Raw genomic sequence first — 14583 nt, 5'->3', positions numbered from 1 at the left:
CTTTTAATTAGATTTAATTATGTTCTTTATCTTGAAATTAGTATTCATTTTGTCGATTGTTTTTTGTGTAGGACTCTTGTTTTATCTAATTCTATCACAGGTTACTTTTATATATAATAGTACTTATAACTAACTTCTTAATCACCTTATACCTGGATGACTTCTATACTGTTAGAATAGTTTTTCATACACTGTAAAACTAAAAGGAATTCTGGAACTTTATTGGTCTGTAGGAGTGGCCAATATTTCAGTAACTCTTTTGTGGGGAAAGAATAACAGAGCAGTAATGGCTTCTCTCACTGAACTCTGCTTTGTGGCATGTTATGGGAACATGCTAGCTTGTTCAGTACAGAGAACCCTGTTAAGCACAAATAACTATTTAAAATGAGATGAACAAGAATCATCATTTAACAATCAGTAATGGGATTACTGGGTATAAGTCTCACAAGACACTACTGAGAATAGAAATCACACATGTGTCCTTCCAAAATGTAAAGAAATTTTGTTCATTACTTATTGCTCTTGGTGGCATTTTTCTTTTAGAAAACGCAGTAGGTTGTAGTAAAAAAAAGCATAGGACTTGGCATCAAAAGAGATATAAAACTGTAAAAACTCTATTGGTCCTCTTAACACTTACTAGGTGAGACTTTAAATTCTCTGTAGTCGCAAAAGCTGCCCTCATCTATGAAGTAGAAACAATGATGCTTGTAGTACTTACCTCTCAGAGCTGTTGTTAGGATCAAATGGGGTAACAAATGTTAAATGAAATAAAATGAGATGTTTAGAAGCCTTAAAGTAATATGTAAATATTACCTATCATCACTGACTTAATTTAACCGTAACCTTTCTCATATTAAGAAAATTTGATAAAAAATTTTATTCTTACATTCTTAAATGGTAAAGTGAATATTTGTGGATTAATTTGTCCTATAGATTCTTTAAAATTTCTAAACTGCTTTCTGAAATTAAAAAAGGCTGGTCCCAACATGCATTTAGTGTAAGGGGATTTTTAATTTTAATATTTCCAGAAATGTCATTATCAATGAGTAGTCTATATACATTTATTTCCCACACCTTGTTATATATGACTTTTACAAACTCAAAACCAAATGTATCTTAAAATAATAATAGGGAGGGCAGCTAGGGTAGCTCAGTGGATTGAGAGCCAAGCCTAGAGAGAGGAGGTCCTAGGTTCAAATCTGGCCTCAGACACTTCCCAGCTGTGTGACCCTAGGCAAGTCACTTAACCCCCACTGCCTAGCCTTTAACACTCTTCTGCCTTGGAACCAATATAATATTAATTTCATATATATATAATATTAATTTCCTAATTCATTATTGCCAGGAGGGGGATGGAAGGCAGGGAGGCCACTCATCTATATGGCTCAGTAGATTGAGAACCAGGTCAAGACAGGAGGTTTTAAGTTCAAATCTGGCCTCAGACACTTACTAGCTGTGTGACCCTGGGTAAATCACTTACCCTCTATTGCAGAGCCCTTACCATTCTTTTGCCTTGGAATGAATACACGATACTTATTCTAAGATGAAAGGTAAGGATTTTTTAAAAACCAATTAGACACTGCAATAACTGAGCTAAACGAATGTTAGCAATTTAACTCAATCAAGATAAGAAGAAATTCCAACTATAAAGTTAATTAAATGTAACTACATACCACCTAGTATACTAACTTGTCATTTATTCAAAGGTTCCTTATGTGGTAACCTCAATTACTTGAAACAGTCAAGAACTAGGAGTTTGGGGAAGGGGGTTCTTTAAAAAAAACTCATGCCACAAAGCTCAAGTACTAAATTTCATAAATGTTACTTAACAGCACTTGAAGCTTGTTTACTCTTATTTTTTTATTACAATAAGATTAGTTATTTGTTTTCTGAGTCCCACTATAGACCAGAAACAAAAGATTGAGTGAAAGGCATGTTGAAAAATTAAAAAAGGGATAGTCAACAGTAAATGGAGAAATGGAGAACACACACACACACACACACACACACACACACACACACAGTAAAATGGCTATAACTTTAAGGCTTCTTAACATGGAGACACAGAGCACTACACAACACAAAAGACCCTTGAAGGCTTTTATTTTAAATAAACCCTCTCTGTCTTAAAATCAATACTAAGTAACAGTTCCAAGACAGAGGAACATTAAGGGCTAGGCAAGTGATGTACCCATGACCACACAGCTAGAAAGTGTCTGCGACCATATTTGAACCCAGGATTTCCCATCTCCAAGACTGGACAGCTAGCCATTCAGCCACGTAGCTGCTCCTTAAAGATTGTTAACAGCAAACTAAAATACTTTATATTCATAATAATTATCTTAAAATATTCCCCCACCCAAAAAAAGTTAAATTCTAATCAGAATATTCAATATATGGCAGTAGAATAATATGTCATACATATGAGAGATATTTAAAAAGGAAAAGGTTTTTAACATTTGGTGGGGATAGGAGAATGAATCTTTGTTAACTATTTGGAAAATTCAATTATATAGAAAGCCTCATTATCCTCAATGCTAGGTAAAAACAGTGAATCAGAATTTCATTTATAAGGGACCCTCAACTACCAAATAGTCCAACTCATACCAGAAAATGAAACCCTATTAAAACATATGCAATCATCCAGACTTCTAAAATAATTAAATTATTGTGAGTGAAAATTATATCTGAGAAATCTAGATATGTAAGCTGAGTCTAACATGATTTTCTTAAAAATATTAAGTCCTAAATGGCATTATACACAAATGAAGTTGAGCTACAGTGGAGTTATATTATTCAATTCAACTAAACATCATCCCTAGAATGGAAGAAAGGTGGAATTTATCATGGAGCTAATAAACATTGATTTTAAAATCAGCGTTATATGTAGTATTCTTTTGCCAGATGCCTACAAGATTGTTCGATTTCATTCTACAATAAAATCTAAAAGTCTGTACAAGGCTTCTAGAATTACAACACATTTTTATTCTTCAGTATAACCTGAAAGTTAAAGGGTAATATCAGAATTTTCAAAAATACCACAAATAAGACAACAAATGCAATAAATGCCAGGTATTCAAGAGAATGTTTAATAGGCCAAGAAAACTATTTGAGACTTTAGACAGCATGGTGCTTACATACGCTTAGTTTTCTACAAGGCCCTTAGGGAGTGATTCACATCCCTAAGTGTGTTAGGGCTCTTATAACCACTCCTGTGCAGTTTGTCTCCTTTGACAAGGTCCCATGTTCAAGGAACCTCAGAGACCAAGTAAGAAAATTCACAACCGAAAAGGAAAGAGAAAAAGTTCCTTCTCAATATTGGGGAAATTGCTGATGAATGTTCTGAAAAGAATCAAAGGAATATTTTTTTAAATATATATATTTTTAAATTCTTACCTTCTGTCTTAGAATCAATACTATGTAGTGGTTCTGAGGCTAAAGAGCAGTAAGGGCTAGGCAATGGGGGTTAAGTGACTTGCCCAGGGTCACACAGTTAGGAAGTGTCTGAAGCCAGACTTGAACCTAGGACCTCCCATCTCTAGGCTGGGCGTTCAATCCACTGCGCCACCTAGCCGCCCTCTTTAAGTAGTTTTAAGGAAGATTTTTTAAAAATGCTTCCAGTACTGTGCACAAGTCCTTTTACATAGTAAACACTAAATATCTGACTAATGACTGGTCCTTGCCTCTGTTCCTTCCTAACCAGCCTCAAACCCATGTCACTACCAATTCCTAGGATAGAAAAGCTAACATTTAATATTTGAAAGGTACAGATCATCCCAACCCAATTCTTCAGATTACAAAGTCATTTCTATTCTGCCTTCTGAAATTTCCAGTTTAGAAGAACAATTGTGTGAAGCAGCAACTGCTTTAGTTCCACAAATTTGGTATGTAAGAACATATGCACAGTAACTACAATCTGGATCCACTGGGTAAACTTCTACAAAAAATTTGAAGATACCTAGCCTAACACTCTTAATTATCCCTAAAAATAAAAGAAAAATCCTAAAAATAGAGGACTTCAAAAGTTTCACAATGACTCCACAAAATACATAAATGGAAGGTCAGATTTTTACCCAAAAAGTCATATATTTTCAGTGTTCACATATATTATAAGCAGATTAAGAATTTATATAAAAAATGTGCAAATAATCCCCAAAAAAGGCAATAAATCATTACGGGTCAAGACAAATTAGCAAAAAATTCACTCAAACAATATTTTAAAAGTAATTGGGGGGAGAGGGGGTGTGCAGCTGAGTGTCTCAGTGTATTGAGAGCCAGGCCTAGAGATGGGAGGCCCTGGATTCAAATCTGGCCTTAGACTCAGACACTTCCTAGCTGTTTGACACTGCGTAAGTCACTTAACCCCCACTTCCCAGTCCTTAATGCTCTCCTGCCTTGGAGCCAATACACAGTATTGACTCCAAGATGGAAGGTAAGGGTTAAAAAAAAATTAGTGCTTTACAAATTATCCTCAAAAATCAAAAAGTCACCGTATCAGAATCCCTTTATTGAGACAAAGAAGGTTCAAATACTTAAAATAAGAGAAAAGATGAAAATAACTGTAGACTAATATTAATTTTTCCTAAAAATTTTTAACATAACCTTATTAGGTTACAGTGATTTCTCCATGAACTCATTCATTATGCCCAAGTGGAATTTTTACCAGGGATGCAAAGATGATAAACAATCAATACAACTAATCACATTAAAAATCAAATCAACTAAAACCATGATATCTCAATATATGCAAAAAACCTTTGAAAAAGTAAAGCATTCATTTATGCCAGAAATCCTACAAAATGCATATGTTTAAAATGAAAAAGTAAGCATTCTATCCAATGGGGTCATACTACATAATCTTTTCCAACAAATAAAGAATGAAACAGGGATGACCATTCTCCCCATTCTTATTTGACATAGTTCTGAAGTGCTAGCAAGTAAGAGAAGAGAAAGAAATTAAGGCAAAATAATAAAGAGATGAAATTATTATTTATTGATGACATGTTGGCATACATGGAAAATCCTAGGGAATCATAAGTAATTGATGTAATTAAAAGCTTCAACAGAGTTGCAGACTATACAATAAATTCTCAAAAAATAGCATTTCTATATACTAATAACAAAATCTAAGAAAAATAGAAATGGAAATTCCATTCCAAAAATAAAATGACAAAACCACTAAAATATCTAGGGATCAACCCCTCAAAGCATATAAAAGACTTGTATATATTCAATTACAAATTGCTCCTTAAATAAGACCAACATAAATAGCTGGAAGAGTATTTATTGGTTATAGCTAGGCTGTGTCGATATAATAAAAATGTCAATACTACCAAAGTTAATTTACATTATTAATACTATACCAATTGAATAACAAAATGGGGGGAGGGGTATTAAGGACAATGGTGAAAACAGGCAAAGTTGAAAAAGAAAAAAACACTTTCACACCTTAAACTATATAATATACTTTATAATAAAGGAGTAGTGAGCAAAACTATTGGAAATGGTTAAAAAATAGAAAGCTAGACAATGGAACAGAATAGACAAGGGAGAATTAGAAAGAGAATGCAATAAACTGTTTCATAAAGGCAAAAAACAAATTGCCTAGAGAAAAACCTCCCAATATGATTGAAAATCGCTGGGAAAACTGGAAAAAAGTGTGGTAGAAACTAGCCTTAGACGAATACCTTACATCTCACAACTTAATATATTGGAAATGAATAAATGACCTATTTATTAAAGATCACACTATTTTTTAAAAAATCAAAAGAGAGGTAGATTAAATATCTCTCATAGTTATAGATAAAAGGTGTATTCTCAACCAAATAAGAGACAGGCTGTAACAGATGACTGCATGAAACTCAAAAGCTTCTTCATGGACAACATTAATGTATCTAAAATAAAAAAAGAAAGAAGTGGTCAAATGATGAAAAAAATCTTTATATCATATATTATGGGTTTGATAGCTAAGATATGTAAACAATGAATGCATATAAGTCTAACTGCCATTCTCCAATAGATAAATGGTCAAAAAAATGAAAAAATAGCTCTCAAGAGAAGAATTGTAAAATAATCACCAAAGAATGCTCCAAATCACAAAAAGAAAAAAGAAAATCAAAACAACCCCTAAAGTTTCAGTTCACACCCTGGCTATGGACAAAGATGGACAAAACAAAAATAGCAACACTCAAGTGTCAGAGCCATTGTAGAATGACAGGCAAACTTAAATAATTGTTGGTGGAGCTGTTAACTTGTAGAACCATTTTGGAAAGCAATTTGCAATAATGCAAATAAAGTGACTATAAAATGACTGTATCTTATGAATCAAGCGAATCTATTATCAGGCTTATGCCCCCAAGGAAACCCATATATATATATATATATATATATATATATATATATATATAACAAAATACGTATTTAGCAGCACTTTTTTTGTGATATCAAAGAATTAGAAACAAAGTAGATGCCCATCGATCAGGGAATAACTAAATAAACTATGGCAATTTAATGTAATGGAATATTATTGGCTATAAGAAACAATGTATGTAATGAATACAGAGAAGCATAAGAAAATCTAAATTAATTGATACTTAATGATGCTACAAAAGCAAAAAAAAAGGACACAATAACCTCAAAAATGTGAAAGGAAAAAATAACTATACACACAAAATCAAGATATGTATTAAAATGACAAATATTGAGAATTATTCAATAAAGAGATATAAATGGACGCCCCCAACATACCCCATGATGGGTATGATATACATTGTACACATTTTTTTTATTGTGGTGACTTTCTTCACTCTTCGTTTTCTCTTTTTCTGTTTTGTCTCTGAAAAATACTACTTGTTATATGAAGTGGCTTTCTTGAGTAGAGGATGGGAAAGGATACTGGGAATAACTATGATGAAGAAAAAAACCAAGATATAAATAAAAACCCATTTTAAAAAAGAATATCTTAGCCTGTATTAAGACATAAAATGGTTAAAATAGGTTTTAAATAGTAAGGTTTCTTATTTGTTTACTAATACTTAAAAATTATAGTATTTTAGAAGTTAAGTTACACCTCTGATACATACTATGAAACAAGTCACTTTACCTCCAGGGCTTTTTGCGACATTCTAAAAATACAAGTTGCAGAGAAGGTACCAACTTGTACTGGAAAAGGAAGCTACTTATTCAGAGATCCAAATACCAATAAAATCACAGGCCTGATACAGTTTCTATCTTTAAACAATAAAAATCACCACACATTGCCATTCATAGTTATTTCCCCTCATGAGATATATTTTTTCAAGAAAAGGTATAATTTGTCTAATTAACCAAACAGCTATCTATTGAACATCTTCTAAGTTTTTGCATATATTTACAAATATATGGAAATGATATAGGTGCACAAAGATATATAAAAGATCCTTGTCCTCGAGAAATCTATTAGGGGACATGACTGACACACAACACAAAGAATAATAAATACCACACTAAACCTAATTTTGAAAATAAGTGCAAAAGTAATTCAAAGAAGATCAATGTGAGTGGAATAGTCAGTAAAGATTCTCAAAGAGAAGTTGGTCTTTGGCAGGGAAGACAGGCAAATCTGTGAGAACCTAACTATTTATCCTATAAGGCAAATCTATTTACAATTCAATCTGTCAAAATGTAGTCAACAATTTTAAAATAACACAAGTATTATTTTAAAACTAGGAATTATTAGGCAATTTTGTGAGTCATCTAATTCAAGATTATCTGCAAAGAATGGAAGAACAAGTATGTTGTGGAATGTTTTCTAAATCATCTCTGGCTTTTATACATATATACATGAGGTCAAGAGATGGACAGGAATTCAAGTCATCTAGTCCAATCTCATCATTTTACAAATTTTACAAATGGAGAAGATGAGGTATTCATGTATGCCCTATGTAAAAATGACCTGGCCAACACTGATTAAAAGCTAATATATATAATGATCTAGAACTACCACTACAAACCATCCCAAGTCAAGTCCACAAGCGTTTGTTAAATCTCAACTTTGTGTATCATACTGTAGATTCAAATAAAGGCAAAAAACTAGTGGATCCTGCTTTCAAGGAGCTGATGGTATAATGGGGAAGACAATATATAAACAACCAGGTACAAATAATATGCCATTAGACACGTATATATGTGAATGATAAATTGGAGATTATTTCAGAGAGAAGGTTTTGGCCATTAGGGAAGCTGGCACCTTCTTTTGGAAGCTGGGAATTTAGCTATGACTTGAAGGAAGTCAGTGAAGTAAGGAACAAGAGATAAGAAGACAATGAGTTCCAGGTATAGAGACCCCAAAATGCACATAAACATAACTGAATTTAAAATCTAACAAGATTAACTTCCCTGAAATTAAGTTATCATCATTATATTGTTCTCTTCATGAGCATAATCACTGTTCCTCTGGAACAAAATATCCTCTGTAAGGGTATCCTATTTTTGTGGAAACAATTAATGATATCAGGTGGGGCATACCTAGAATTTAGCTTCCAAGTATAAATTCAGATATTCACTACCTTCTAGTTGCTAATTATCCAATGAAAGTATTCCCAGATTCCCATCCTGTTCTGATGGACCACTCTTTAAAAAAAGCTGCTTGAGGTCTGTTCATTACATTAACTAAAATTCTGCTCAAACTGTAATTTTGATGTTCTCACTTTATCATTATATAATAAAAATTTCAAAATACCACATCAAAATGCAAATTCCTATTTCTCTTAAATAATTTTGGGTATTTTATAATTGTTAGTACTGAGGTGGCTGGACTATTTCAAAATAGTTATCTTTCTAATGCCTACTACCAAAGTAAATATTCTTAAAAGGGAAAATCTAATTGAAAAAGAAATAGGCAACTAACTTTCATAATGAAATCCTCTTTCTATTGTACAAAAAGAATAAAATTGTTTCTATCTTCTAGGGATAGTCATACCTCTCTTCATGAAACTATATTATTATTTTTCTTAAGGACAAATAACAGCTTAGATTATTATAGTACTTTTACATTTATAAGATATTTTTCCTATAAAAAACTCTGTGATATTACAAGTATTGTTTGCTCCATTTACATTTAGAGTAAACAAAGTACTAAAGAAATTGTGATTGGCCTAAAGTCACATAATTAATAGGTATCACAACCCATTTAAAAAAAAAAAGTCCAACATTAGAAGATTTGAAGATACATTTAGAATGACTATGTGTCACTTAAAGATAATTAATTTGGTCAAAGGAATTTTGCTCAGAAGGCTTCAAAAGAATTCCATAAGGGCTATCCTTTTGTAGTACTAAATAAGATAAATCTATTCTGTTTCTTACAAAGATTTGCTGAAAAATAAATTAAACATTAATCAGTCCAATGATTCCTTGTCTTAAAAAAGGTAATCAGAAAACAAAAAGACAGCTATTTATAAAGTGTCATGTTCTGTTCATATATTCAATCTTACTGGGCCTTTAATTTGCTACAAATTAACTTAAAATACAAGGATATGGGTTGTCAAACTTTTACTTCTCACATAAAAACTTAGAAAACCATGTGTATAAAAAAAGTAGTTTTTAAATAATGGAAAAATAAAAATAAAAAATAAAAAAAATATTTTAACAATATAAATGTTTAAAATAAATATAAGAAAATTTCCCCTACTCTAAATTTCAACATGTCATTAAATTATTTTGATCACCTTAAATTATAGTACATGATTGTAATGGAATACTTATATGCTGTAAGAAATAAGAAGCAGGAGGAGCTTAGAAAAACCTGGAAAGATTTATACCAATTGAAGCAGAGAGAAGTAAACAGAACCAGAAGAGCACTGTACACAGTAATAGAAATACTGTCTGATGAACAATTGAGAATAACTTAGCTATTCTCAGGACTACAATGATCAGAAACAATTGCAAAGGCCTTATGCTAAAAAATGCCATGTGCTTCTAGGGAAAGAACTGATGGAATCTAATTTTAGGCCAAAATAAACTTTTTTCACTTTCTTAATTTTTTTGTTCAAATTTCCTTCCACAAAATGATTAATATGGAAAAATGTTTTACATGATTGCATGTGTAAAATCTGTATCAGAATGTTTACCATCTCAGAAGGAAGGAGGAAAGAGAAAAGGAGAGAATTTGAAACCCAAAATTCTTTTTTAAATGTTAAGACTATTTTTACATGTAACTGCGGGAAGACAAAATAAAATTTAAAATAAAAAATTTTATTTTATCTCTTTAAAAATTACGTAAAGGTTAAATGAAGCTGCACATTTTTTCATAAAACTGCAAAATATATTAGATGAAAAGATATCATTTTAGCTTATATGAAAGTAACTCAAAAGGTAAGCCCAGCTTTTTAGACAAATAATGAACAAGCCAAGTTTCAACACATTTCGATAAAGAGAGCGATGGTTTTCAATGAAAGGATTAATGAACAAGCTGTGAATGAATTTTTGACAACTGAAAACCATCAGTTAGAAGACTGAAGAATGCCACAAGAAGACTGAAATAATGTTAGTCTCTAGCAAAGTGGTTGAAGTCTCAGAACTAAGTAAAGGATCAGTTTTTGGAAAATGCACTAAGTTGCATCTTCTGCATAGCCCTGATCTTGCACCTTCAAATCACCACCGTTTCCATGTCCTGAAAGATAATATTTGTGAGTGAAGATTTTAGTTGATGACAAAACTATTTATGAAAGTGTAGCTCCTGGAAGCAAGATTAAAATTTGCTTTTTTTTTTTTAAAAGATAAGCCACTTAAATGGAAGGAAAAAAATGTGATAAATGTTACCTATTACTCGATTCAAACAATTTTTTAAATCCTTAGTAATTTTGTGGGCATAGCACTCTGTTTAATATAGATAACTAGGAAACCATCCCTTTCCTAAAGGAGCTTACAAGTCCAGTAGGGGGAAAAATAAGACAAGTACAAAAATAAATACAAAGTGGCATGTAAAATGCATTAAAGATATAAAGTGATATAAAGTTTATAGTAATTATACTCATATTTTGAGGAAATGTAAATTTAGTTCATTATAGTATGAATGGGAGAAAAATTCTTAATATGATTATTTTAACTGTCCATATTCATGAAAATTGGCCTTTTGGGTGTTTTTTTGGTTTTTTTTAAGGCAGTGGTTAGTTATTGATGTTGATCTGTCTCAGAGGACACTCTAGGTTATAATCTTTTTCCATTCATGGAAAAAGTGAACATATTAACTTTCAATTTATCTAAGATAAGTATACCTTTCACCCATAACTTTAAATGTCCACTTTTAATTGGTTCTATTGAAATATCTACCTAACATCTAACAGAAAGCTTAGGTAGATATCAAAGCATTGATTCTCTTCTAACTAAAATATATTATTTGACAATATCACCATCAATATTTTTACCTAAATATTCAAAAGGAAATAATTCCATAAACAGTGAATGACTACTTATTAATAACAAATAATAGATCTGCTTTTGTGGCTAGGTTAAGTGAAAACATTTTTTCAGTTCCTTACTTTCAAATCTTATTTCCCTTTTCCTTCAAAAAATTGATGGAAGAAAGCTTAAAATCTAAGGCCCTGATAACTGAAACACAACAAACATCAAAATTTACTTTAGATAAACCAGTGCTAACTGCTATTCCTAGATGTTATATTATACATGCCTAATAATATTACTGACACATTTCTTAAGAAAAAATTGTTTATATGATATTGTTATGTTTACTCATTTCTTCCTTAAGTCTATTTTTTTCCTTCTTTCTAATCTCCTGGGCATCTTTTTCTCTTAATAAACATAAAATAAAAATATTTTACATTAAAACTGTGTAAGAATTATACTAATCTAAAACCTTATAATAAAATAAGAAGCAATATTTTATTAAATGTTAAAATTAAGTACTTAATTAAAATATTTAAATTTTTTGAATGCCAAAAGTATTGTGACAGTATTAAACAACCTATGAATAATAATATAGACTGAAATTTCAAAACATAGTATAGGACAGCATTTCTAAGACAAAAGGAGATTCAGAAAAATTTAGATTTTTACTTTTGTACTTTAATAGTTATCTCGTTAATAAAGTGACAGGAATTCTTGGACAGCATTCAACTTTTATATTATAATTTAAATTTGGTGTATATGCTTTGCCTGCAGTTCTGATTCTTAAGTACAAAATTCATAGTAAAGTTAAAAAATATACCATTTCTCCTCTAAAATGTTGATTCTGATAGTTAAATATCAATAGTGCTTAGAAATCTCAATTTGCATCTAACATAGTTTTTCAACTTACCTGGTGCTAGTCCAGCAGCAGCAGGACTTCCCACAGATGGGTGAGAAAACAAGGCTTGAGAGAAGGCAGATATATTTGACTGGGACAGGTTACTCAGCCTGGAGGTTGATCCTCCTTTAGGAATAAACTCACTTGCAGTAGGATTTGGTGTCTATTTAAAAATTAAATATAATGAGTTAACACTTCATGATTATTAAAAATAAACATTTTTAATAAAAAGGCATCATTTCACAATTCTAGAAATTTTTTACTTTCTACTTAGTCTTTAGTAAAGAAGTTTTAACACCAGTTTTATAAACTATTAAAATTAATTGCATAGCTATTATCACTAAGAGAAAGTTTAGTCATCATACTGGAGGATTTCAAAAATGTTGTTTGCAATATTTAAAGCTCAAGGAGAAATATTTTCCTTCACAATGAAATAAGCATTATTACCATACTCTATTATTATATTTTAGAGCACTAAGAGGTGGAAACTATCTCAAAATTGAACCACTTTCTACCATATACTACATGTTTACCTTTATTTAGAATTGGATAACTCCTTCCCTTCTTTACAGTAAAACTTGTCCTAAAGATTATGGTAACATATTATGTACACAATTAAAGAACAAAAAATATTTTAAAATCAAGCACATCCTAGATATGAGAAAAGCAAACTGGACATATCTCTTTATCAAAACTGCAATAATGATATTTAATATCCCTTTAATGTAAGGTGCAATAAAATTATAGAGTCCTGTAAGTATAGAATTAGTGAGTATGCCAGCTGGCCTTAAGTAAAACAAAATTTCTTATGTGGAAGGGGAAAAAAATTAAAGCTATCAAATAGTCAAAATATATCTCTGGCCCACACTGAGACAAATGAATGTCATTTTACCATTTTCTTCAATAAGACATACATTTTAAACTGTTACCACTTATTAGGCAAGAAGTGTTTGTTCAGTTTGCATAGTCCAACACAGGATCATGGGCTAAATAAATAAAGCTTTTTTTAACTGATAAGAAGTATTATCCATCATACTTGCTTAATACGTAAAACTTTTTAAAATTCATTATAAAATTTGAATGCTATAAATTCAGGATAATGTAAATGTTAAATGATTTATTTTAAACTAATAACCTATTCAATAAAAATTAATCAACAAAAATATAATATGATCTGTAAAATGTAGCAAATAGTTTATATGAGATAGAAAACTAAGTAAACCATGAGTACAACCAATAAGTGCCAAATTAAAATTATTTGAAAACTTCAGGCACTTTAAAAAAATCAGAGAATAAAAAAATATTTCAATAAAGCTAAAATAATATCTAAACAAATTTAACGACAAAAATTTGCCATATTAGATACAAAGAAAGCACATGGTAAATTAAGAGGCTAGAAATATGAGATAATAAGCTATTGTAACATTAAATTATATGTTGTTTAGGTTAAAAAAAGGAGATAAAAGAAGAATATGGAAAGGTTCTACAACTGGACACAAGTTTGTGTATTTGAGGTTCATGTTGAAGCTGATTATACTTCTCAAGCTAAAGATGTAAATCTGGAGGGGGGAGGGAAAGGCAAGTCAAATCACTTGTGTAAAACACACAACATATATTCTACTATCAACCACTTGCAAAGGATTCATTTCTCTACACACACACACAAATACACTTAATTATGGGCAATTTCCATCCTGTTAGTCATATAGGAATTTCAGGCAATCACTTGCTCAATGAGAAATTACTTAGTAAAATCAGTAAGCTATATAACAGGCATTTTTCTTACTAAGATCTCTTACTATGAGACAATATATACCATGTCTCTTAGAGTATAGTATAAGCCAGAGTATTTTATAATGCAGAATTACCCAACAATCAGGAAAAGACTATGAACAAAACATATTAGAACTTCATGGTGAAATTTAGATATGTAAGAGAATTATGAGAGATTAAGAGAGTTATGACATTCTAACCTTGGGAAAGCTCTCAAAATAGTAACCACATCTTATATCAAAATGATATGGATGAATCATTTAGAGGGAAGTATTTGAAAAGAAGAAAGGTGATGGGCCAATAACTTAACCATCAATCATTTCACACTGAAAGAATCACTCAGAGGTTTATAATGCACTTTCTACACAACAGGCCTACTTGTCTAAACCCAGCCTTTCCTGGCTAGGAAACGGTACGACTCCTACCTGCTACTTAGAGACCCCCAAGAACCTAGGTTATGCTGACCAGAAACACAATCGGATCCAAAGACTGATTCAAGGAATTTTCTTAACAGTTGTACATTTTAAGCA

At 31.1% G+C, this 14583-nt stretch overlaps 1 protein-coding gene across 5 annotated transcripts in view; it reads right to left on the bottom strand.

The window, feature by feature from the left end:
* PAN3 (poly(A) specific ribonuclease subunit PAN3) overlaps positions 1–14583 on the bottom strand; it is a 150600-nt gene that overhangs the window by 68394 nt on the left and 67623 nt on the right. For all 5 annotated transcript variants that reach the window (XM_056794726.1, XM_056794723.1, XM_007495259.3 and 2 more), the window contains one exon: positions 12293–12443. In XM_056794726.1, coding sequence (XP_056650704.1) covers positions 12293–12443 — 151 coding nt within the window. The remainder of the gene's footprint in view (positions 1–12292; positions 12444–14583) is intronic.

This window comes from Monodelphis domestica, chromosome 4, assembly GCF_027887165.1.
Source record: "Monodelphis domestica isolate mMonDom1 chromosome 4, mMonDom1.pri, whole genome shotgun sequence".
Classification (NCBI taxonomy): domain Eukaryota; kingdom Metazoa; phylum Chordata; class Mammalia; order Didelphimorphia; family Didelphidae; genus Monodelphis; species Monodelphis domestica.
Note: the sequence above shows the minus strand (reverse complement) of the source record. Positions and strands in the feature narration are given on the sequence as shown.